This window comes from Musca autumnalis, unplaced genomic scaffold, assembly GCF_047663935.1.
Source record: "Musca autumnalis isolate F117 unplaced genomic scaffold, ASM4766393v1 scaffold_3, whole genome shotgun sequence".
NCBI classification, from domain to species: Eukaryota; Metazoa; Arthropoda; class Insecta; order Diptera; family Muscidae; genus Musca; species Musca autumnalis.
Window position 1 is genome coordinate 214079903 of NW_027411866.1, and position 27805 is coordinate 214107707.

At 36.1% G+C, this 27805-nt stretch overlaps 1 protein-coding gene across 11 annotated transcripts; it reads right to left on the reverse strand.

The window, feature by feature from the left end:
* Positions 1 to 1741: 1741 nt before the first annotated feature.
* Top1 (DNA topoisomerase 1) lies at positions 1742 to 27805 on the reverse strand. 11 transcript variants are annotated; one of them, XM_073976604.1, is made up of 8 exons: positions 27587 to 27805; positions 26576 to 26728; positions 11455 to 11621; positions 10146 to 11357; positions 6739 to 7868; positions 6426 to 6676; positions 6074 to 6267; positions 1742 to 3822 (listed from the first exon to the last, which is right to left on the reverse strand). In XM_073976604.1, exons 2-8 carry the CDS (start codon positions 26600 to 26602, stop codon positions 3720 to 3722), a joined length of 3084 nt encoding a protein of 1027 aa, XP_073832705.1. In that variant the 5' UTR covers positions 26603 to 26728; positions 27587 to 27805; the 3' UTR covers positions 1742 to 3719. The 11 variants fall into 11 exon arrangements, with proteins under 11 accessions (XP_073832705.1, XP_073832701.1, XP_073832700.1 ...); XM_073976600.1 differs by having other exon boundaries at positions 27418 to 27805; XM_073976599.1 differs by having other exon boundaries at positions 27225 to 27805.

Below are 27805 nucleotides of genomic sequence, written 5' to 3' on the forward strand. Positions count from 1 at the left end.
AAATTAAATTAATATTTCTAAAACGAAAAATAATTTTTATCAACAATCCACTTTAAAAATACTTGGTAATTGATAAAAAATATTAAATGTTTGATATGTGGCAATATCTGTAACAGCTGTTTTTGTTTTGTTTTGACAGATACATACATACATATGTAAAAATTGTTTATTTACGCCCGAAGAATTTCTGCAATTTGCAAAAAAGTGAACAAAAACCGTTTAAAGGTCATTAAATGGCAAAAAGAAATGAAAATGTTTAATATTGGATTTTGAATGATGTGCGAAACGACAAACGCTGAGGAATACAAAGAAAACCAAGCAAAATTTTGTGGAAGTCGTTCCATGCGATGCCAATATCTCACTGGATCTTTTGTATTAGTTCAAATGAAGTTGTGAAAGATCCCATTTTCAGCATTTGGAAGGAATTTCAAGAATTGTAAATAAATACAATACGTGAAACATCCGACCTTTTCTCCAGCAATAGGACCAATCTTATGAATGCTAAGTACAATTCGTGAAATTCGGATCCTATTCAACATTTGAACCAATTTCATGGATTTTAAATACAATTTCTCAATTTTCAAGAAGGTTAACCCTGCAAAAGGCTATATAATATAAACATGCCCTTTTTTATGAATTTAATCCTTCCTATTGTGGCTTGTTCGTGGAATATGCCATGCCAAGGTGGTTGTTAATACCATTCCACTGGGTTATTGAAGATGCCATCCAAAATGATTTGGATCTTTTAGGGGTCACAGTCTTGTAAAAAGAATGGGCGAAGGTGGTAAAAAGGTGACATATAACTTGCACTCATGCTTGAATAGAATCTTTGGCATCGAATATTTTGCTGGGAACCTTAGCGAACAAAGAACAATACAAAGGCACTTAAGATATGTCACTTATCATCTTGAGTGGCCGCAAAGTTTGGAAGTACCTACAAAAAAAATTTTAGAAAGGTGTTGCTCCTGATAGGATCCTCTTCCATTCCTGTTTTCATCATATGATTCTGAACCGCTTCCCATATCTGAAAAATTTTGGCCAACTTCAACTCCACCTCCAAATTACGCCAATCTCGATTGAGGTCTTCCTTGCTTCATTGATACACGGATGAACATGTATAGTTGCCAAAAGAATTTCTAATTGTTTTTTATTCGTTACCCTTAACGTAAAACACAAATAAATACAATTGATTATCATTGCAAAAGATTCGTTTCTTGTCGATTTTTTCTATAAAAAATGTCCATAGTTACATTTTTTTGTTCAACTCACCTTGATTTCTGTGGTGAGAGAAAATTGCCTCACATTCTCACTTTTTTGACATTTATGATAGCTACTTTTCTCACGAACGTGAGTTTTGTTCTCCCTTATGATGTTTATAATAAGGGAGGAGGCGAGAGTGAGAAAACTCACGGTGAGATGATGTTCATGATTGGGCTGATAAACTCTTGATCTCCAAACAGCGGAATGGCCAATTATTGATGTATCCATCTTTTGGGACGACAGAGCGATGAGAGTGGTGTTTATGGAAACGTGTGGAAATATTGAATTTAGGGTAAGGATTGGTGTGATTTCTTCTATATCTATGATGCGCCTTGCAGACGAAAAAATCAATGCAAATTCGTTGCCGCTGAACTTTTCTTAACCCTGAATTGCCTGCCATTTCTTTTGTATGGTTCTAAAACCCAGAAACGATACAGACCCCATTTCATGTATACCATAATGTAAATAATACACCGTTTGGTTCTTCTCAAAAAATCTTATTTTTATTTGAAATATGTTTGGTTTTTGTTTTTTTTTTTGTCTTGAAATAAGTCAATATGTTTTAATTATTAGTATAATATGAATATGTGGATGTGTGTTGGTTTGTATTGTGTAATGGGATTGATTATAGATTTGCTTCAAATTACTATTATGCCTGTTCCAGAACCAGCAAGAAGCTATTTTTTACTACGATAACATTTTTTCCTTTATGTTATCGAAAAAAATAGTAAAAATTAGTAGATTCTTACAGTACTGGAACAAACCAATTATTTATTTTTTATTAAAATATCAGTAGTTTTTGTTGCATCACTTAAAAATACAAAAAAATAAAAGAAAAAGTAGTTCTTTTTTTACTATATTCTTATATATTCTTTTTTGTGGCTTTCTTCTAACTCTAATGCTTAATAATTGTTGTTTGTTGCAAAGAGAGAACATTACGTTTTATAAGTTTTGTTTTCATCACTTGTTTCTACTGAGCGAAAACTGTTTTTTTTTATTAAAAAATGGTTTTGTGATAAATGAAAAAAAAAAAATAAACTAAGACAAAATTTGTTACTAATTTGTTTGTTTTTTAGGGGATAATAATGGTGGTGGGGGAAAGTTATTTTTTTAAAGATACATTTCTTTTAATTTCATATATTTATTTGTGTGTTTTAAGCACAAAATTTTAATTTATTTAAATTATTTATATATTAATATGAAGGAAAATAGGGAGGGGGGATCATAAACATAGGATTTTTTCATTTTCCATTAATAAAATAATTGCACAGTGTATGATTTTAAATGAAAGAAAAAGTGAAAAGAAAAAAAAATAGTAAAATTAATTAAATAATAAAGAAAAATAACTTATAACTCTTAAAAGAAAACTAAAAAAATACACAATTTTTAAGGAAATTAACAAGAACTAAACTCATCATAATTTCTTAAAGCATTCAATTTGTGGTGTTGTGAATTAAATGAAACGAACTTTTATGTCTTGTTAAAAGGTTTGGGGGGAGGGTCCTGTTCAAAAATTATTGCATGGTCTTCATCATTTTAACTAAATCACTAATGCAGAAAATTCTTTAAAAATTATATTAATATTTATATAGTATGTATGTATGTATGTATAAAGAACTATAACTTATATCTTAAAGGATGACCATAATCAAATTATCTTGATTGCAATTTATGTATATATTTTTTAACAAGATCTTTTTATGTATGACATAATTTTACGAACTTGTTACTGTTGCATATAATCTTCATTATTATATATGTATGTGTTCTACTAAAAATGTTCAAATAAAATTAAACTATAAATTAAGACAAACCTTGCTAAAAAGAATATTCAGTAGTTTATGAAAATATTCACACACACAAAATAAACCCAATAGCAAAGTTGTATTATAAAAATTACTTGCATAATTTTTTTGTTGCAATCGAAACCGTGTTATGCAATTTGCATAAATCATAATAATTTTCATTAAATTGTTTTCAAAAAATTTTAAGAATCTTCTATTAAAATGAAATAGTTTTACAACTATTTCCAAAAAAATTGCTCTAAATATGTAACTATATTCATGAAACCAACATTAATTGAATTAGAACTAATAAGTGGTGAAGATAAGTAAACACATTTGTAAATAATTTGTAGATTTACAAAAAAATGTGCAAAAAATACTTTCAAATTGCTATTGAAAGTGGATATTTCCTTCCAGTAAATTCTTGATGTTATAGGAACAGAATCAAATCATATGTGAATATTGACATTTTCAATATTTTTTTGGGGTGTGAAAGGATTGTTTTGTTTAGGATGTAAGTGAAATGAGTTCAATTTGCTGTTGGGTGGGCTTTCTGTTTTGATTTACTTGAGAAGGGAGAGCATATTTCACATTTCCTCTATATATTTACTTATATATAACTTGTTATGTTGTTGGCTTTCTTTCCATTCACTGCTTCTGCTACTTAACTTAAATTTAGAAACGATAATTTTCATCAGCCATGTGAATAGCCCACATGAATTTATTTCTTTGTGTTTTGTTGAAGATCTTTTCAATTGGAACTTTGTGCTTTTTACACCTGGAAATAAACAGAACGATAAAGGAAAATTATTAACAGCAATTAATTTAAAGAATGAAAATCGTTCGTTATCAACTTTTCTACAAAGCAAGATAATATATAAAAAATTTTCTATAAAGAAAATATGTCGAAAAAATTAAATGAAAACCACTTTTCTACCCAGAAAAGTTGTCGATAATCATTTTTCTACAAAGAAAAATTATAGATTACTTTTCTATAACTAAAAGTTGTCGATAACAACTTTTCGTTGACGAAGAATTGTAGATAACAGCTTTTTAGTAACGAAAAGCTGACGATTAAAGCTTTTCCGTAAATAAAAGTTGTCGACAACAACTTTTCTATAGCGAAAAGCTGTCGATAACAACTTTTCTATAACAAAATGCTGTCGATAACAACTTTTCTATAACAAAATGCTGTCGATAACAACTTTTCTATAACGAAAAACTGTCGATAACAACTTTTCTATAACGAAAAGCTATCGATAACAACTTTTCTATAACGAAAAGCTGTCGATAACAGCTTTTCTATAACGAAAAGCTGTCGATAACAACTTTTCTATAACGAAAAGCTGTCGATAACAACTTTTCTATAACGAAAAGCTGTCGATAACAACTTTTCTATAACGAAAAGCTGTCGATAACAACTTTTCTATAACGAAAATCTGTCGATAACAACTTTTCTATAACGAAAAGCTGTCGATAACAACTTTTCAATAACGAAAAGCTGTCGATAACAACTTTTCCATAACAACTTTTCTATAACTAAAAGCTGTCGATAACAACTTTTCTATAACGAAAAGCTGTCGATAACAACTTTTCTATAACGAAAAGCTGTCGATAACAACTTTTCTATAACGAAAAGATGTCGATAACAACTTTTCTATAACGAGAAGCTGTCGATAACAACTATTCTATAACGAAAAGCTGTCGATAACAACTTTTCTATAATGAAAAGCTGTCGATAACAACTTTTCTATAACGGAAAGCTGTCGATAACAACTTTTCTATAACGAAAAGCTGTCGATAACAACTTTTCTATAACGAAAAGCTGTCGACAACAACTTTTCTATAACGAAAATCTGTCGATAACAATTTTTCTATAACGAAAAGCTGTCGATAACAACTTTTCTATGACGAAAAGCTGTCGGTAAAAACTTTTTTATAACGAAAAGCTGTCGATAACAACTTTTCTATAACGAAAAGCTGTCGATAACAACTTTTCTATAACGAAAATCTGTCGATAACAACTTTTCTATAACGAAAAGCTGTCGATAACAACTTTTCTATAACGAAAAGCTGTCGATAACAACTTTTCTATAACGAAAAGCTGTCGATAACAACTTTTCTATAATGAAAAGCTGTCGATAACAACTTTTCTATAACGAAAAGCTGTCGATAACAACTTTTCTATAACGAAAAGCTGTCGGTAACAACTTTTTTATAACGAAAAGCTGTCAATAACAACTTTTTATAACGAAAAGCTGTCGATAACAACATTTCTATAACGAAAAGCTGTCGATAACAACTTTTCTATAACGAAAAGCTGTCGATAACAACTTTTCTATAACGAAAAGCTGTCGATAACAACTTTTCTATAATGAAAAGCTGTCGATAACAACTTTTCTATAACGAAAAGCTGTCGGCAACAACTTTTCTATAACGAAAAGCTGTCGGTAACAACTTTTTTATAACGAAAAGCTGTCAATAACAACTTTTTATAACGAAAAGCTGTCGATAACAACATTTCTATAACGAAAAGCTGTCGATAACAACTTTTCTATAACGAAAAGCTGTCGATAACAACTTTTCTATAACGAAAAGCTGTCGGTAACAACTTTTTTATAACGAAAAGCTGTCAATAATAACTTTTTATAACGAAAAGCTGTCGATAACAACTTTTCTATAACGAAAAGCTGTCGATAACAACTTTTCTATAACGAAAAGCTGTCGATAACAACTTTTCTATAACGAAAAGCTGTCGATAACAACTTTTCTATAACGAAAAGCTGTCGATAACAACTTTTCTATAACGAAAAGCTGTCGATAACAACTTTTCTATAACGAAAAGCTGTCGAAAACAACTTTTCTATAACGAAAAGCTGTCGATAACAACTTTTCTATAACGAAAAGCTGTCGATAACAACTTTTCTATAGCGAAAGACTGTAGATGACAACCTTCCTTTAACGGAAAAATGGCGATAACATCTTTTATGCTACTAAAAACAACTAAGTTCAAATATTAATTCACTTACCATGCCACCGAAATACGTGGATCCAAATAATTCAATTTGGATGTGCCTAAAGCGATGGTCTTATTTTCATCTCTGTCAGTCTCTTGTAGTTCCAATTTCTTTAATTGTTCCTTAAGGCGTTCAATTTGCTTGAACTTCTTATCGGCATTAACTTTTTCACGGACCGAGCCTTTTCTGGCAGCTCTCTTAAGATCCTATAACAACGAACAAAGAAGATGGGGTCAAATTATTTAATTAATAATTGATCTATTTAGATTTAATTTATATAATTAATTAATAATTGAATTGAATCATAGAGATCATCACACACCTTTAATTTTAAAACAATTATGCATAAAAATCCAAAACTTACCTCATATTCATTTTCGGCGTCATCCAATTGTTCACGCTTTTGTCTGATTTTCTCTTTGAGATTTTCCATGGATTTTTCGTGACTCTTTGGCACGGAACGTTGATGGTTACATAGAATGGCAACAGCACGATTGGCACGGTTGTATGCCAAGAGTTTTTCGGGTATGGTCATATCGTCTTTTGTCAACAAATCCAATTGATTTTGTAATGTAACTGAAGCGTTATAGGTACGGAACACTTTGGCAGTGAGGCCTAAGGGGATAAAAAAGTTAATAACACGTTTTTTTTAATATAAAAACTATCGATAAATTTACCTTCCATAAGCTCCTTCAAATGTTCATTAAGAACTTGTGTATTCAAACGATCGAATAGATCATCGCCAGTTTTCTTGTTCTCCATGAACAGTTCCAGATTTTTGAAAACTCGCTTTTCTACCTCAACTTCATTGTAGTAACGAATAGAATCCTTACCAAGAAAATCAAACACGACCACATTCTCCTTGCCGTTCAACTCCTTGTGCAGTTGTACGTGTTCCACACGCAATGAACAACAACCCACAGTATCTGCCTGATCTTCATCCTTTTCATTACCAGCTCTCAGGGCCAATTTATCAATGAAATACAAAGCCACAGCACGTTGCCGAACACGCATTTCCTTGGATTTCCATTCGTTGCGATATGTATCACGGATGGTATCAATTGATTTAGCCAAACGCCTAGCAGTTTCATACTTGATGTGATCCTTTTCACCCTTCAATTTGGATGAGGGATTCAACATAATATATTTCACTTGACCCTGGACATTTTCTGTCCATGATGCCAACCATGTTACGGTGTTATTGTGTATAACTTCCTTCCAACGATGACCAGGTGGAGGTGGGGGTATTTTGGAGTCTTTACCACAATTAATTGACACATCTTCAGCCTGGATACGACGCTTAATCATACCCATTTTAGGATGTTCACCACGACCTCTGAATAGACCGGGAGGTTCCAGACGGAAATTACCAATCTTTTCCTTGTGTCCATCAATAATACAAATACCATATTCCTTCATCAATGCTTCATTTTCTTCCTTTTTCTTTAATTTTTCCTCCTTGCTGGCATTCTTGCGTTTTTCCGATTCCGCCAAGAAAAATCTGTGCATTTCTTCAAAGTTACATTTATCAAAATCCTTTATAATATCCTTTTCTTCCTTGGTCATGGTTTTGCGGAAATCTTTAAAGAAATTATCATTGAAGATTTTCTTTGTACAGTAATCGTGGTTCAACATCTTGGCATAGAAGGTGGCAGCTTCCTCAGTTTCTTCACTCAGTTCCAGGGGTTTGCCATCATAGTAGAAACGTACATTTCTGGGCAAACGTTCGTAGGGTGGAGCAAAAACGGGACCCTTGTGTTCCAATGTATTCCATTTGACACCATCTTCACGCTTTTCTTCTTCCCACCTAAGAGGGAAAGATGAGGGAGGGGATTTTGTTTTAGTTACTTTTTTGGGGGGAGATTTTAGTTTTTTTGTTTGCTTTGAGACCTTTTTAGATGCCACAGCCGCTGTCGTTTTTGTAGCATAAGTTTGACCAAAAAGTATAGCACCACATGCTGGGGCTTGTGTGGCGGTGGTGTTGGATAACAACTTTCTATCAAAAATTAATCCCAGTTCTTTTATTTTTACTATCCGATTTGTTCGCGCTATGTTTATTACAGCAAATGCAATTGTTTTTGCCATATTTCATTGCAAAACAATGAAAAGAAAATTTAAATGCATTACGCAAAAATAAACTCAATAGAATATAAACTAAAACGGGTGACATAACCTAACATTGCTGCATTTGTGTCAAAAACAGCTGCTGGTTCGTTTGTGTATACGAGTCATTCACACTAAAGTGATAACATAAGAAAAACAGATGTTACCATACAAAATCATAACCCCAAAAATAAGAGGAATGAAGTAGAATTACAAAAAGCGGTAGACAGCAAATAAAAGAAGCAGAATAGGAGGAATGGAAAATAACTATGCAACTCATTTCTTGGTTAGTCCCAATTTACATTGGGCGAGTTTACTTGCGGCAATTGTCATTTTGTAGGAGAGAGAGGTGAGGCATATGGTAACCCTTTGCCTCTCAGCACCCTCTCTCACCTACAAACTGACAATTGCGGCAAGTAAACTCGCCCAATGTAAATTGGGACTTACCGATAAAAATCGGTAAAATTAAAATCCAAAATTAGTCCATATTTACATTAGGCAATTTTCCTAGCGGCAATCGTCAGTTTGAAGGTGATAGAGGTGAGGCATACGGTAACCCTTTGCCTAATGTAAATATGGACTAATGAATGAAAAGTATAAATAAAAGTGTCGCTAACTCTTATGTTACACGCTAAAACTTTTATACGAAACTTTCCCATTATTTTGGCGTTCTTAGGTTGAGTTCCCCATTACGGTAGTTTCATAAAATTACTTTTGTATGGAACTCGATCTATGAACGCCAAAAAAAATGAGAAAGTTTACTATGAATGTTTTAGAGTGTAACATAAGAGTAACTTACCGAAAACTACTTACCGGTAACTCAGTAGTCACACGAGCAAAATTTGCGACGAAACTTTCCCATTATTTTGGCGTTCATAGATCGAGTTCCCCAATACAGCATTTTCATAAAATTACTTTAGTATGGAACTAGATCTGTGAACGCCAAAATAATGGGAAAGTTTCGTCGCAAATTTTGCGCGTGTGACTACTGAGTAATATAATAATAATTTTGTCGATTAGTTACAGAATCGTACTACTGGTTTCTTTAAAGGAATTAGAAAAGAATCAATGCAGACCTCGTGGTGCAATGGTATGCACACCCGCCTTGCACACATAAGGTCGTGGGTTCGATTCCCCGGTCAGGCAACATCAAAATACTTTTCAACGGTGGAAAAATACCCCGCAGTAATGTTGGCGACATTTCTTGAGTATTTCAGCCATGTAAAACTTCTCTACAAAAGTGGTGTCTTAGACACGCCGTTCGGACTCTGCGATAAACTGTAGGTCCCATATCATTGAGCTAATATGAATCGGGGTGCACTCATTGATATGAGAGAAGTCTCCCTTGTCCCTATGGGATGGGAACAATTATATATAGTGGGATTCTCCAAATCATTTTTTTGTTTTCATTCATAATTTTGCGTTTTAATTTTACTGATTTTTGTCGGAATTCGCCTTGTTCGGAATTGATTTTGAATAACAGAATTCCACTACTGAATTTATTCGGGGATTCTATTTCAGATCAGTCGATATAATATACTTTTATAATACAGAAATTGTACACCCCTGTAATCTGCAAGTTATATTGACGGTAAAAATAACAAATGAGGTAATTAATTTTCTGACATAAGTTGAGCTAACTCGCTCAGCTCAGATCGGAATGAATTTTTTTCACCGGTAGGTCTCGCCTCCCTGATCAAGACAATATATATTTCTTGGAAGTCCTAGATGTGGGCTTCTGAAGTTCTGAAAATTCCCTTGTTAAAGGCCGGCTTCTTAGGGAACAGTTTACAATTTAAGAAATTTTGTTCCCGTGACCGAAATCTGCAGCTCTCCATAGGAGAAAATCTTAGAACTCCTAACCCAAAACGGGTTTCCATGGCCAATGACTATCAGGCTACAAGACTATAACACGGCTTTATATATGTATGTAGGTCACAAACGTATTTTGTTCTAATCCATTGGCTGGCTTTCAACTTACCATCTCCACACTTCTTCTTCCTCTTCGTCCTTCTTCTCTTTCTTGACACGTTTGGTGGGTGAAGCAGTTTCTGTTTTCACAGCAGCCGTTTGTGTTGTAGATTTTTTGGATTTCTTGGGTTTAACCTCAGCATAGTCATCTTCTTCTTCCTTAACACGTTTCTTTTTCTTTTCCTTGGATTTTTCTTTTTTGGGTTTTTTACGTGCCAAAAGAGGAACATCTTCATCATCCTCCTCCTCTTCTTCGGTTTTAATTTTACGCTTAGCCAATGGTATGTCTTCTTCGTCATCTTCTTCATCATCCACTTGCATGGTGGTTTGATGTTGTTGTTGTTGTTTGGATTTACGTACTGCCAATGGCATATCCTCATCATCATCTTCATCCTCATTATTTTGTTCATCATAGTTTTGTTCTTGTGATTCATCTTGTTCCATTTCTTGAGAATCTTCTTCATTATAGCTGGCTTCTTCTTTGGCCACAAATGCCGGTTCATCCTCTTTAAACTGAGACATGGAATAATCACATGAACTTGCCTGGGAAACATCAAAAGGAGCATTCATTTCATAATGTTCCTTTTGGTAGCCATTGTTGTAGCTACTATCTAATGGATCTTGAGTGAACATTTCCTGTTTAACTTCCTCTTTTTTAATCGCATCATGGGAGTTGTGATACGATGATGACGATTCATGTTTGATTTCTTGCTTCACTTCTTCCATTTTAATATCGGCAAGTACATTGTTGAAACCATTTTCTTGGGGCTGTGATAGAGGTTCTGGTTTAACAAAACCATCACCATCATGTTTCGAAGAGGATGATTTCGATGATGAACTGGAATGTTTATGTTTCGATGATGATGACGATGAGGAGCTTTTGTGATGGCGGTCTTTATCCTTATCGCGGGACGATGACGAAGAAGATTTATGATGGCGATCTTTGTCTTTACTCGATGAACTGCTGGAGCCGCTGCGTTCTTTATCTTTGTCACGTCTTTCTTTGTCCTTGGAGGAGCTTTTGTGTCCCGACGATGAGGATGATGAAGATGATTTGTGTTTATCGCGATCGCTGCTACTGCGATCCTTATCTTTTTCGCGATCCTTGTCACGATGACTTGATTTAGATGATGAACTGCTGCTGTGTTTTTCATCGCGATCTTTGTCACGATGTTTATCTTTGCCACTGCTGGATGATGAGGAGCTGTGCTTCTCTTTATCACTGTGAACGAAATTAAAGAAACATTATTGTTAAAACGGTTCAAAATTTACTTTGGCTTGGATATGTTTAGCAAAACCAAAGTTGTTGGGAAACTTACCGGCTACTGCTTTTGTGACTGCTAGAAGAAGAACTCTTGTGACGATCCTTATCCTTATCACGATGCTTGTCTTTACTCGATGACTTATGTTTACTGCTGCTACTGCTATGTCCGTTGCTCATGCCATTCACATGCACTTCAGCTGTGCCCCCATTTTGTGCCGGCTGCTAGAATGACAAAAAGAAAAAAATCAAAACGATGATTCATTGCAAACCACAGATTCTGTTTTATTTTTTTTTTTTCAACAATAATTGAATCAAATAGATTAAAAAAGGAACTATTGATTAGCAGAATACTAACATATGACTAAATGGCGTCCAATATGGATTCTTTTTTTAATGAGATGTCATTCGCTTTAGTATTTCTTAGTACTTAGCCATTAAGCCCTAACCACTTACCATGATGGACACAAGCGAAAAGTAAATGTTGTTAAACTGTAGTTACAGGTCAAGAAACACTCAAAAAAATCTAAACAAAGGAGTGCATCTGCCAACGTTGAACCGGTTTTGCTTGCTTTCAATATTGTTATGGTAAATGAGTAAAAGTACATTATAAAGATCAATGGCATTTGAAGCAAGTCATTTTTCCAAACAATTAAAAGGTACGAAGGGGGTGTTTTATTTCCGTCAGTTTTGTAATGAATAAGGTATACTCAAAAAAACGTCGATGATGTGGGTATCACTATAAACCGTTAACTTTAAACAAGTATTCCCGAGTAAAGAAAGATCAATGCCAACACTTTACAAAACTCATCGACTTGCACGAACAAAACAAAACTGAACACAATTCCGTTTATAAAAAAGGATAAATAATCTCACCCCTAAACAACTGGCATCCTTGTTGAAACCCTAAACAGGAAACTAAATATCCAATTGCAACTTGTTTGCCTGCAACAACCAAAAACCAATATTTCGGGGTGTATTAAAGAATATGAAACAGTGTAGAGTGGCGAGCAAAACAAGTACCTAATAGGACTAATAGGTACGGGGTGTATGCGCGGCTACAACAACACCAGCAACATTGTAGCTAAACGCACACGTGTTTCTATTTATTTCTCATAGTGGAAAAAACACGTTGTCAAATTTGTACAACAACCAGTTTAATGATCACTAAAACTACTGCTGTCGCCGCCGCCACCATCATCATCGTCGTCAGCAGCAGCCATCACCACCACACCACCACCTTAGTTAGGTACACGAAACAAACTCATTGATTGTTTTGGAATGCAGTTTTTTGGCAACGTAAAACTAAAAATATCACGTGCTTCAAAGACCAACAAAAGGTGTATGTTCCATTGATTTTCTATAAATAATAGAAATTAACGTGAGAGGAGGGAACAAATAACGGAAAGGGAGACATAGCGTTGTGGCTAAAATAGAAGATAATGCGATAATGCTCTTGGATGTAGTAAATTGATTTGGGAGGGTGTGAAAATAGACAACATAAGAAGTGTGTTGAATTTTTAATATTAAAAATAGCGTCTATGGGGTATTTTTATTGCTGGCGAAGAATAGATTTAAAGTACTGACAGTCAAATTTTTCTTAAAAAAAAATTATAAAAAAAATAAAGATTGGGTCAAATTGTTCCACTAACAGATCAAACACCGTCTACAGGAAAAAGATATTTCGTCATCCATTTATTTCAAAAAGACAATTGAATCATAAAATTGTGCCGTGGTAATTGGAAACAAAATATTCTACTTGCGGTAAAAAAGCATGGCCTTAAATACAAGTGGATTGAAACTGTATTTACCCAGTTGTTCAATAAATAGCAATTGTCTACTTTGAAATAGGCATGTAACTAGTTACTCATTGATCCTAGTTACTTTACACCCAAAAATAGCACATAAAATAATCTATAGCCTGCTTTTGCCACTGGAAATGGGCTTCCCTGTCTATCATGTCAATTCACTAGTTACAGGTAATGCGGCATGTAATATATTGACTATTTTATAGACTACCGATGGATAGTGTAATCTCTTGTCAACATTATTTCTTTTTTAACAAAATAGAAAAAGATATTCTGTCATTTTGTTTAGTCATAATTAAAAAAAAAACATTATTGATTGATTTAAGATGCAAAAAGAACGTGTTACGAGCTAAATCATAGAAAGGATGATTAATTTAAGAAAAATATTTATAATATATGTGGTAAGTATTGATACATATCTTGACACAATTCATTACCACGCCATTTCATTAAACTTCTATACATTCTATTCCAGGAAGGACTCACGAGAAAAACATTCCGAGGACCAAATAAACATAAGTCGATATAACAAGTAGTCATACATTAGTTCCAGTATCAAGGATCAAGATACATGTGTATACAAGATTATATTGTCCTTTGTAAAATTTTTGCACTCCATGTAATAAAATAAATGACTTCAAGTTACAAGTATTTTTGGCTATCATCTCTGAGTACCGAATTGACTGGGTACTGGTAATGCAGTAAAGGGACAATTGGGTTTCCCAAGACTATCGATTTGACTGGTTACTTGTAATGCAATGAAGAGACAATTGCCTTCACACGACTTTCGAATTGGGTGGTTACTGGTAATGCAGTAAGGAGACAATAGACCCCTTCCTATGACATCCCCATGTTAAATTCACCAGTCTATAACATTGCGAGTAGATTGGGTGGTAACTAGGGGTGTTTACCAGTAGCCAGCAAAATTGCTAGTTATTCCCTAGTTACCCGAACAACTGGGTAATTTTAAATTTGGCCTGTTAGTGCGAAGATCATTTTAAAATTAATTTTTTATACCCTACACCACTATGTGGTAAGGGGTATTATGTGTTAGTGCATTTGTATGTAACATACAAAAGGAAGCGAGATAGACCCATAGTTCCTTCTAGGGATATACATAGAATCACTTTCTGAGTCGATTTATGCATGTCCGTCCGTTCGCAACATACAGGTCGCATTTGTTGACCGATTTCGCTGAAAATTGGGGAATAGGTACCATTTTTTTAGCCGTCGGAAGATCAAGTTCGAAGATGGGCTATATCGGTCCAAGTTTTGGTATAGCCCCCATATAACGGTACCTCCCGATTTAAGGTATTTTAAGGATCTTAGCCGCAGTTGTTGCCCAAACCAGCTGAAATTTTACATTTGAGGTTCCCAATGGCCGCGAAATTGCTCCACTAAAAATTGTCAAGATAGGTCCACTGTTCGGTATAGTCCCCATATAACGATACCTCCCGATTTAAGGTATTTTATGGATCTTAGCCACATTTTTTGCCCAAACTAGCTGAAATTTTACATTTGAAGTTCTCAATGGCCGCAAAATTGCTCCACTAAAAATTGTCAAGATAGGTCCACGGTTCGGTATAGTCCCCATATAACGATACCCCCCGATTTAAGGTATTTTAGGGATCTTAGCCACATTTTTTGCTTGAACTAGCTGAAATTTTACATATGTGGTTCCCAGTGGCCACGAAATTTCGCCACTTAAAATTGTTAAGATAGGTCAATGTTTTTTTGTAGCCCCCATATAACGGTATCTCCCGATTTAGGTATTTTAACGATTTTCCCCAAATATGGCTCCAATTTGCGTATTGGGATGTATACTAATTATTCCATTTTTACATATTTCGACTGGTGTAGGGTATTACATAGTCGCCCCCGCCCGACTTTGGTCTTTTCCTATTGGTTTTCGTTGGAGTCGAGCTAATTCATCAAAGATTTTTTTTGCAAGTGAAAGGAAAGCACACAACCACCAACCTTTGTAACCAGTTTCCCTGTTAGTTACACAGCTCATCAGACATATCGGCTGTGGGATTTCTTAAATGCAATGTATTTATACAGCGACGGATATTTGTCTGTTCAGTCTACAAGGCTTCCATGACAAACGCTTTTTAGAGCAGCCTTTCGAAGTTATGAGTTTGACTTTGAACGCTAACAAGTCGTGATATATTTCGAGGACTGGTTTTTTATTTGAAATTTTTCCTATTAGGGCGAAGATCATTTTAATGTTAATTTTATTAATTTTTTAGTTGGAATTGAGCTGGATGATCAAAGATTTTTTGTAGTGAAGAAGGAAAGTCGAAGATTCGAACCCAACACTGTTATTTTTATTTATTTATAAAATTTTTCTTATATTTAATATAAATAAATTGGAAGAATAGCGTTAGCAGCTTAGGTCATCAGCTGGGCAAATTTTTATTTTTGATGTATTTGCAGTTTGGGAGCCACCGCGGTGTAGTAGTCAGCACGTCCGTCTTGTACTTAGATGACTTAGATGGTTTGCGGAACATGAAACTCAATGTAAAATGATCTTCGCCCTAACAGGCAAAATTTCAAATTAAATAAAACACTGTAAAAACAGCTAAACCCGGCTGCAATTTGAACCACGTCCTCGAAAAACATGAAACAGGAATGTGCCGATTTGACCATTTTCCAGCTTGATCTAAGTTTAAAAAATATTACAATATGAATTAAGGCGCAATACCATTTTAGTTGAGGTATTGGAAAAAAATCGGGTCCAATAAAAAAAATTACAAAATACAAATTAATCTGAACCACAACGGATTACTGATTTGATCATATTGGTAGACAGCGGAATTGCAACCCCTTTTTTTGGTCCGATTCATGTCAAATTTTGGGACTGGGCATATTTTTGGCTTCTGATTAAATTGCAATAAGAAAAATATGACATATGTTTAAAATTCTTTTCAGATAAAATAAAATAGAGAAATGTATAACCACAGCCTCAACCTTCAAAATATTCGGGAGGTATTATTCTATGGGGCTATATGAAGGCGTGGACCTATACCGACAAATTTCAGGTGAAAAGTTTTATACCTCCAAGGAAGACTTAATACCAAATGTCAGTCATTTCGGAGGGATATTGAGACCACAACCTTAAAAATACCGGAAATCGGGAGGTACCGTACTATGGGGCCTATATGAAGACGTGGACCTATACCGATTAATTTCAGGTGGAAAGTTTTATACCCTCAACGAAGGCTAAATACCAAATTTCAGTCATTTCGGTTGGAGATTGAGGCCACAACCTTCAAAATACCAGAAATCCGGAGGTACCGTTCTATGGGGGCTATATGAAGGCGTGGACCTATACCCACAAATTTCAGGTGGAAAGTTTTATACCTCCAAGGAAGACTTAGTACCAAATTTCAACCATTTCGGAGGGATATTGATGTCACAACCTTCAAAATACCGGAAATCGGGAGGTACCGTTCTATGGTGGCTATATGAAGACGTGGACCTATATCGAGAAAATTTTAGGTGGAAAGTTTTATACCCCCAAGGAAACTTAGTACCAAATTTCAACCATTTCGGAGGGATATTGAGGCCACCACCTTCAAAATACCAGAAATCCGGAGGTACGGTTCTATGGGGGCTATATGAAGTTTTATACCCCCAAGGAAGACTTAATACCAAATATCAGTCATTTCGGTGGGATATTGAGGCTACAACTTTCAAAATACCGAAAATCGGGAGGTACCGTTCTATGGGGGCTATATAAAGACGTGGACCTATACTGACAAATTTCAGGTGGAAAGTTTTATACTCGCAACTAAGACTTAATACAAAATATCTGCCATTTAAGTGTGATGTCGAGGCCTCAACCTTCAAAATATCGGAAATCGGGAGGTACCGTTATATGGGCGCTATATGAAGACGTGAACCTATACCGAGAAATTTCAGGTGTAAAGTTTCATACCCCTAACGAAGACTTAATACCACATTTCAGCCATTTCGGTGGGATTTTTATAGGGAAAACATGAAGGATCCATGTTACGATGAACACTTTTGGGACTGATATGACCTAATCGACTCCGAATTATGTGCAGCTAAAGGGCACCTCGCGGCTCACATCACGTCTGCCGTTGTGCATCATTTTGTTGCGGGAGTCGGTATTTTCCGCGAAACGGGTATTCAAAGTACCGTAATCTCATCGCAAAAATATTGAACGTTTGCAGAGGGAAGCCCTGCAGGGTTGTACGTCATTGGGACCGTGATTACAACTATATATGTTTTTTTTTTCATTTCCATATTTTTCGAGATACATCTCATTGTTTGGAATCAATCAAATGACCTCAACTGAGTGGTACCCGAAGGTGTTGTCGTATATAGACTCTCTCTTGGAGCTTGGATGGACATTTGAAGAAATTTTACAATGTGAAAAGTTTCGTCCAAATCGGATACCCAATTCAACACTCATCACTCAATTTATTGGTACCGGAATGGCAGTATTGACTTGCCCCCGAAACATATTGTATCGCCGTGTATAAAGAAGTGTCCCTAAATATTGGGATATTTTGGCGCCCATATCTCAGGAAGAGGTATTTGAGAGGTATTTCTTTGAACTTGCCCACGAAAAGAATTATATCGTTGTAATCAGAATTGCATTTTTGTGCGGAACGAACGCAAAAAATGTTGTCCGACTTGAAAATATGGAACATGGTGTACGTTAGAAAGAAATTTTACAATGTGAAATGTATGTAATTGTTCCACAAATATCCTAGATGGGACAAGGGAGACTTCTCTCATATCAATGAGTGCACCCCGATTCATATAAGCTCAATGATATGGAACCTACTGTTTATTGCAGAGTCCGAACGGCGTGTCCTAAGACACCATTTGCAGATAAGTTTTACATGGCTGAAATACTCAGGAAAATGTCGCCAACATCACTTAGGGGTATTTAGCCACCGTTGAAAAATTTTTGATGTTGCATGGACTGGGAATCTATCCCACGACCTTTAGCGTGCAAGGCGAATGTGCATACCATTGCACCACGGTGAAAACTAGACATACTTGGATACTCAATTGGTGGGTTATCACGCAAATCAATTGGGGTTACCATGAACGTCAATTCCCAGTGAATTTTTTCACTTTCTCCCTCAAGATGCAACGGCGGAAAAGCAAAACTCACGGGGAAATTTCATTCATGATAACTCCCATTAATTTTAGTTGTTACAGGCAGGGATTTTTAGAGCTTTCGGGTCATTATCAGATAAAGTATGGACGTGCCCCCGAAAATTTTGAACTTTTGGGAGGGAGGTGGTACCCGAATATGTTGTGAAATATAGACCCTCTTGGAACTTGGATCTACGTTTGAAGAAATTTTACAATGTTCAAAGTTCCGGCAAATTCGATACTCATCAGCCATTTGTTTTGTTGGTGGCGGCAGGGTTTTTCACAGTTTTGGTCTATTATCTTAGGAGGTATGGACTTGCATCCGAATAATATTATAACACTGTAATAGAGCCCAGGAGGACAACCTACTGGTAAAAGAAATCAAAACTGCCTGAGGCACTGCTCATTTCCAAAAACAAAGTCTAAATCTTATGTGGCAGTTACCCGAAGAAGTGGGCCGATATTCGCTTCCGATCTCCGCCTTAAAGACACATTACGATGTACAAAGTTTGGTTAACTCCTTTTCAAGAGTTATCGTGTGCACCGTTTAAGCAAAAAATTTTGAACTTTTGTGGGAGAGGTACCCGAAGAAGTGGACCGACATGGCTCATCTTCGAACTTAAACTATGTTAGGACAAAATATCAGAATAACCAAAGTTTAGACCAAATCGAAGGGTTCTAGAGTAATCGCCCCAGCCAGGACTAAATAGACCCCAATTTGAAACGGATATCGTCCAAGCATATTTGGGGTCTAAAACCAGTATTTCCATGCAACAATCTTATTTAAGTATATATACAATCGTTAGCCTTATTCCAGATTGTAACCGAGAAATGCTCCTTAAAAGTCAATGGACCTGAATGAAATACCCTCAAAACAAATTGTTTTTTAATCCACGATATGAAAAAATTCACGGTTATAGGTCTATGTATCCCATACAAATATTCCGTACCTCCCGCTTACAATAACTTAAATTTTTGGAAAAGTCTCGTTTAGTGGCACCTCTCCGAACGGGCTGAAATTTTTACCATAGGTAGTCCTTGGGAGCCTGATCACGACTATATATATCTTTCCCGAGGAAGTCCATACTTCCAGAGATATGGGTATTGACATTTCGGGAAAGTCCTACTTTAACACCATTACTTTATTTATGGGCAGGGCACCTCTCGGATCGGGCTGAAATTTTCACCATAGGTAGTCCTTGGGACCCTGATCACGACTATATATATCTTTCCCGGAGAAGTCCATACTTCCCGAGATATGGGTCTTGACATTTCGGGAAAGTTCTACTTTAACACCATTACTTTATTTATGGGCACCTCTCGGATCGGGCTGAAATTTTCACCATAGGTAGTCCTTGGGACCCTGATCACAACTATATATATCTTTCCAGGGGGAAGTCCATACTTCCCGAGATTTAAGTAGCCGGCCTTCGGCCGGGATTTAACATTTTCTCCTATGGACAGGAGCAAAAGTGGGCTACGCGAACAAAAGTTTTTCCAAAATTATAAGTTTTCTTTAAGTATGAAATCGTATACGCATTCAATAGTACTCACCAAGAGCTTTAAAATGATACCCATATTGCCCAAGTACAAAAAGTAAAATGTCAAGACCCATATCTCGGGAAGTATGTACTTCCGCCGGAAAAGTTATTTATCGTTGTGATCAGGGTCCCAAGGACTACCTATGGTGAAAATTTCAGCCCGATCCGAGAGGTGCCCCTAAACCAGACTTAAGCCAAATTTTTTAACAATAAATAAATAAATAAATAATATCCACAAATATAACAAAAAGTTCAAGGTCTTTCAAGTGGTTAGAAAAAGTGATTTTAATTAAAAAATTCACACCAAAAATAGCTACTATATAATTATACAAACTCTTTGTTTTTGTTGGGACACATATCTATTTCCAACTACAAATTCGTATCAAAAATCATTACGGTTTTATATAATAACAGAGCAATAGCTTTCTCAATACATATGTATGTATGTGGGTAGCAGCTCTAAAGTCAATGTTCTAGAAATTATAAACAAGAAAACAAAAAAACGAAAAAATTAAACGGATTAACATATAGACAACAAGATCATACACAATAAGACAGCTAGCAGGTAGATGTTGGGGAATTTCTTTGCAATAATTAGTATGAAATAAAAAAATGAAACGAAGACGGACGCGGATCATAACATTTACACATAACATACACTCGTACCGCCGACACCTCAACAAAAGAGAAACAATCTGTTCAAACTTGGCACATATTTTCAGTTTGTGCTTTTTATTTTGCTAAATTTACTTTTGAGATATTTTTTAGTTGTTACTAAAGGCATAGATGGGACTTCAAAAAACGACACACACAACGACGTACAACGTATGGTTAACTTATATGAAATTAAAAATATATATTTATAATTATGTACTAGTGATAAAAAAGAAAGTGTTGCTTTGAGGAGATTTACTTTTTGGCCATTAATTTTCTATGAAATAATGCTAAAGTGAAAACTTTTAATGTGAAACGACGGACGAACGAACATCGAATTGGTTCAAGGTTATCCCAAAAACAACTTGGAGGAAATTGTTATTAGACCTTGTATATTGTAGTGTTGTTCATGTAGATGTGTGAAAGTATATAATAAGATGTGTATGTAGACGGTGTTGTATCCTACACAACGAGTAGGTATCATAAACAGTGGATCTTGTTGACAATTGACTGACAGTCAACACAGTCTACAAAAAACATTACTGTGGCGCCTTTCAAGCAGAGAGTCTAGCTATTTGGAAAGCGCCAGAATAAGAGGTCTTGATCCAAGTACACATATCGATAGTTTGGCGGCCAAGAAGTCATGGACCAAAAAGTTCACGAGTGCTCCATGATTTCAGAATGGCAGGACAGGGCAGGCTCGCGCCGGCTATCATACGATCGATATACCAATTGATGAATCTGTTAATCCACCGATGTGCTACTATGTTGGACTTCACAAGGTCTACCTTGAGAAGCCACACCGAGTTTCACTAATCGCCGCTTTAGAGATCTGTCCCCAAAACTTCTGATGTTTGGGTAGCGGAAAGTACGTTGCGAACCATCATCACTGCTGCAGCCACTCGACATATACCTGCTGATCGAATACTCGAAGTGAGACCACAACCTTCAAAATACCAGGAATCCGGAGGTACAGCTCTATGGGGGCTATATAAAGACGTGGACCCATATCGAGAAATTTCAGGTGAAATGTTTTATACTCCCAAGGGAGATTTAATACCAAATTTCAGCCATTTCGGAGGGATATTGAGGCCACAACCTTCAAAATACCAGAAATCCGGGGCTATATGAGGACGTGGACCCATATCGAGAAATTTCAGGTGAAATGTTTTATACTCCCAAGGAAGACTTAATACCAAATTTCAGCCATTTCGGAGGGATATTGAGGCCACAACCTTCAAAATACCGGAAATCCGAAGGTACCGTTCTAGGGGAGGATATGAGGACGTGGACCCAATATCGAGAAATTTCAGGTGGAATGTTTTATACTCCCAAGGAAGACTTAAAACCAAATTTCAGCCATTTCGGAAGGATATTCAGGCCACAACCTTCAAAATACCAGAAATCCGGAGGTACCGTTCTATGGCGGCTATATGAAGACGTGAACATATATCAAAACATTTTGGGTGGAAAGTTTTATACCCCAAACGAAGATTAAATACCAAATTTCAGCCATTTCGGTGGGATATTGAGGCTACAACTTTCAAAATACCGAAAATAGGGAGGTACGGTTCTATGAGGGCTGTATGAAGACGTGAACCTATACCAAAAAATGTCAGGTGGAAAGTTTTATACCCCCAACGAAGACTAAATAACAAATTTCGGTCGGATGTTGAGTCCACAACCTTCAAAATACCGGAAATCGGGAGGTACCGTTCTATGGTGTAAAGTTTCATGCCCCTAACGAAGACTTAATACAACATTTCAGCCATTTCGATGGGATTTTTAGACAACAAATCCTTGTATATATTTTTGCATATGCTCATTTTATGCAAATATGTAAAAATATGCACGATATGCAAAATATGCAAATGTATGGGCCTAATTCGTTTTATTTTGTGATAAAACGAGTTTCTGTCTAATCAGATTTTCTCTACGACCATCCTAACCATATATGTATTTGCATAGGATTCGGCTGTCTAGTCATTAGGAATCATCCAAAGCGTTGGGCCCAAATGGAATCTCCCTGGTAATGCTAAAACAGCTGTATGTGTATGTATATGGAGTGGAGTATATCACTAAAGTTCCCAACCTGTCGCTAGCCAGCCACATCGTTCGCAAAGTTCGGAAAATAGGCAGGGTGGTCCCGCCACTGAAGCCAGCTAAGGTGAATCGTACAGGCCGATTTGATTTGAGAAGAAAGTTGAATGTCATGGACAAATTCTAGAGGTCACATTCGACAGCCAGCCATATCGTTCGCAAAGTTCGGAAAATAGGCAGGGTGGTCCCGCCACTGAAGCCAGCTAAGGTGAATTGTACAGGCCGATTTGATTTGAGAAGAAAGTTGAATGTCATGGACAAATTCTAGAGGTCACATTCGACATCATGTCCTCGTCGTCCGTACATGTCACAGCTACCTGCGATAAGCTGAAATGTAGGAACAATGACCTCAAATCCCTAGCCGGCAGCACTTGGGGTGCAGATAAAGAAACCCTGTTCGCCACATTTGTACAAGGCGATAGATAGGTCCGTGGTAAATTATGCGGCGCCAGTTTGGTCCGCGAGTGCAAGTGGAACGCAATGGAAAGATATTCAAACTTGTCAGAATGCCGCCTTGAGAATAACAACAGGGTGCCTCCTCATTCCTCCAGTAGACCATCTACCTGAGTAGGCAAAGATTCTTCTAGTACAGCAACACAATCACATGCTTTCATTGCTCGGCTGTTACCGTGAAAGCCATCTCAATCACTAGATGGTGGATAGGCCCCGTCCACTCAGGCGGTTCAAGGGAGATCTTCATGATCTAGAAGAAGAGCACCCCCACCCCTAGATTAACAAACATATCAAGCAGGTTTAAATAGTATTCATACAAACGTAGTGGCAGATGCCATAAGCTACTATCGTTTAAATGCATTCCTCGGAGTACATCCCCCCACTCTATCGCAGCTGAGAAGCGTCAGCTGCCACGACAAACTAGATTAGTTTTGGCTTAACTACGCTCGGGATGGTGCAGCAGTGTAAATTCCTATAGGGCAAGGATCGGCGACACTGTGCAAACAACTGTCCCGACAAATCGACTCAATTAACTCCAATGGATCTGTGGTTACATCCCATCGAAGCAGCCACATTCCTGGAACTGGAGATTGACCCAGAATCAGATTAAGCTGAAAAATGAACATGTTTGTATGTAATAAACAAGTAAAAAAAACGTTATGATCGGACGGACCAAACTTTTTATACCCTCCCCCATAAAATATTCAGAACTAAATCTTAATATTTTTTCCGAGAAATTAGTTGACCACTGCTACCTAAATAAAGTAGAAAAGTATCTTTGCCGACAGAGATATACCCTCAGCCTGTGTGAAGGTACCGTAAAGAGAAGATCGATATGGACCATTTTGGAAGTTAAACTACATTTGTATAAAATATTAGGAGACCAAATCGGCATGCCCGTTTTAGAGATATATTGCGCACCATTTTATTGATTTTTTTAAACTCTTGTGGAGTGGACGTTATGGCTCACCTTCGAACTTAAACCAAGTTTGGACCGAATCGACTGATCCGTTTGAAACTTACCGTCCGCTCCAGCTACTGATGTCGTAGGGGATTTACAGCTTTCGGGTCATTTTCTCAGGAACTATAGACTTGCCCCCTGAAAAAACTTGTTCCATCGTAATGGGGACTGCGAATACAAATTGCTACAAAAGAAATCAAAGGGATTCGAGACCAACTGCACTTTTCATAAATTTTGTGTGGGAGGTACCCGAAGGAGGTGACATATATAGTCCATATTCGAACCTAATCTATGTCTCGTAGACATATTAAGATGTGCACAGTATGGACCAACTCGGTTACTACCTTCCAGAGTTACCGTGCACACCATTTTAACGAATAGCTTAGAACTTTTGTGAGGGAGGTACCAGAAGGAGTGGACCGATTTTCTCAGGAAGTATGGACTTGCCCCTGATGAAACATGGGACAATGAATACAAGTTGTTAAAACAAAAATCAAAGCGATTCGAGAGTAGGCCCTAAACTCAACTTTTTTGAAATTTTATGTGGAAGGTACCTGAAGGAGTGGACCGATTGAGTCCATATTGGAACCTCATTTAAGTCTGGTAGAAGTTTCACGATGTGTAAAGTATCGTGCGCACAAATTTTCCGAATATTTTCGAACTTTTGTGGGGGAGGTACCGGAAGGAGTGGACCGATATAACCCATCTTCGAACTTAAACTAAGTTTAGGCAAAATATTACGAAAGCCAAATTTTGAACCGAATCGGTTGATCCGTTCGAGAGTTATCGTGCGCACCACCCAGCCAGACAGACAGACGGACGGACATGGCTAAATCGACTCCAAATTGTCTAAAACACATTTCGTCCAAACATACTTGGGGTCTAAAACCATTATTTCGATGAGGCACATTTTTTGCCCGTATAAAAGTGTATATACCCTCGTTAGCATAAATGCTGAGGGTATAAAAATGCATATAAAAACTTCTTCAATCGGTAGGAACCTTTATATGGGGCGAAACCAAATCTTGGACCAATGTTGACAGGTTTTGGTAGAGAAGCTTTGTGACCACTGGAAACGTCAACTGTGAACTTACAGGTAGTTCGGTTAAAAATTCGGGCGGTAGCGTTATATGGGAAAAAAAGACTTGTGCAAGACAAAATGTATATCATTATACACAGGGCCACAAAGACTATCAGTGCTATACATATCATCAAAATCCGGTACCGGGCCTTAAACTCAACTTATGCCAAATTGTCCACAAAGATCATATGTACATATGAAATGGAAATGATTTGCAAGTATTTGAGCGTCAAACAAAATCTATACGACAGGAATAATTTAAAAATTGGTGGAATTGAACCTCAAACAGCATCTAGATCACAGGAATAATTTTCAAAACGCCGGAATGTCACATAAATTATCAATTTTCGGAAGATAATCAAATACACACATACTTGGAAAGTGCCATTGAGAGATATACAACTCACACATCACCTCCACGAACATAACCTTTATATCAAGACTGAAAATGAATTAATCATAAGTTTGTATGTATTACTTTGTAGCCTTCCTGCTGTCGCTGGATGTAACAACAGAAACATCAGTCGACATGCACTTCGTACAATATGGTGGACTAGAAATCCACAAATCTGTTACTTTTTAACCTCTAGACAAATTAATGACAAGGTACACTTATCAAATAGTGGCCTTATAACTAAAAACTTTACAATTCTCCCATACTTAATATATTATCAGCAACAACAACAACTGCATCTACCAACAATTTGGGTTTTTCATTTGCAATGTAACTTTGAAAATTTACTTGGTTATGAAAAAAAGAGGTATTAGAGAGGAGACAACATCCACCAACATTAATGTCAGGCAAAAAGACAGACAGACAGGCAGGCAGGGAGGCAGCAGATAGTCAAGTCAATGCGACAACAGGCTGAAAAAAACAAACGATTCAATATAGTAGGTCCATATATACAATGAGAGCCGTAAGTAAAGTAAAACAACAACCAAAATCAACTAGCGAACAGCAACAGCAACAACTGCAAATCAGCTAGCCAGCCAGTCAGTCAGTTAAGCAACCATAAGGTACAACATAAAATGTGATGATGAGAAGGCGACGGAAGACGGCATGTTGTGGGGAAGAAGCAGAATTAAAAGTAAAACACACTGCTGCACAGAGAGCAAGCAGTAGTACCTCATTGTTTGTTGTATATGAACACCACTTATTTGATATTGTAGTACGTACATATGATGATGGTTGGTTGAGACTTGTCGCCATTTTCGTGAATTTTTCAAAGTCCCCACCATACAATAATAACATTGAAAAAATTAAAAACACACCAAAAACAACAAAATTTCAAGTGTATTTACAACAAGTCACCCAGATAAGAAAAATAGATACAATTTTCTAGAGAATTAGATTTGTTAAATCTTTAAATAAATTCAATTAACATTTTTTATGTAATTTATAATGTAATAAATGAGGAAAGGAAAAAGTGTGGTTTACTTACATTTTCAGCAGACACATCGACACTCATGTTGTTGGTTGGTTTAGATTCCTCTTCCTTCTCCTTCAAATGGATGTTCACTTTGGAAGTTCACTTTTTGTCTTATTATCTGATTTATATGGTCTTTTTGTCTGGTGTGGATGGACAATTTTCTTTCTAAGTTCAAAAAAATGTTAAATTAACTTCTATATAATATGCACACAACGAACGAAGAACGTTGAAATGAAAATTTTCACAAGTCTTTTTTTGTATTTCTCTATAGATGCTTTTGTCGTATCGCCAGCAACCACACACCAAGTTGAAACGACGAACAAATGAAAAATTTTACAAGTCGAAATACGACCAACCAGCCACACAGCAAATAATAGCAGCAACAACGACGACGAGAATAATGTTTATGTGGAACAATAAGAAAAAAGTACAAGTGGTGTGTGTGGTGTCTCTATATTAGCAGCTATACAAAGAAAGTTTTCAACGAAATTTTTCTAAGTCCCAATTTTTTTACGACTTTGAAATTTTTTCTCTATTCTGCTTATCTGGCTGGTAATGGAAAAAATATAACTTAGTATTCCACCACTTAGAGATAGCCAATATATAACACCACCACTTATTTTCTTACTGCAATTCGTCGAAATTTTTATTTGTTACAAACCTTATCTTGTCTTTTTGTTGTTGAAAAAATATGAAAATATTTTTTTAATAGATATATTTTCCAAAAAGAAATTAACTATTTCTTATGTCGAACAATCACGTCCGTACCTTACAAGCCACAGAAAAAGACAAAGTCGATGACTGGACACAACGCTATTGGCAGGCCTCTACTCGTTTTTCATGTGTATACTCACGATTACAGCCGAAAGTGAAAAAAACGCAAGTCCAAGTATTGCGTTGCTTGCCGTTGAATTATTCTCCCTATTGTTGTTGGTCTTTAGTGAAACGCTAAGTTCATTTAATGCGTTCCTATGCGTTGTTTTTAACGCAATTTTGTCACTTTGATTTCTTGACGAATCGTACCAATGATTGACGTTCTACTGCCTTCTAACGATAATTATGACGAAATATACGTATTTTATTTTGGGCTATATTCTGCTTAAAACTGTTAATTAGTGTATTTTTATCGTTCTAGTTGTTTTATAAAATCGACTAAATTTATTATTTTATAAAAATATGTAGTTTATTTCGCCAATGCAATATTAAAAATGCATTTTTTGCCGCATGTTTACCTTTTAAGGT

Coding starts and splice junctions, on each gene's coding strand:
- Top1 (XM_073976604.1), bottom strand. CDS start 26,602: ATGAGTGTCGATGTGTCTGCTGAAAAT. Junction 11,622..26,575: donor TCGATGTGTCTGCTGAAAAT/GTAAGTAAACCA, acceptor TTGTCATTCTAG/CAGCCGGCACAAAATGGGGG. Junction 6,677..6,738: donor TTTGAAGGAGCTTATGGAAG/GTAAATTTATCG, acceptor TTATCCCCTTAG/GCCTCACTGCCAAAGTGTTC.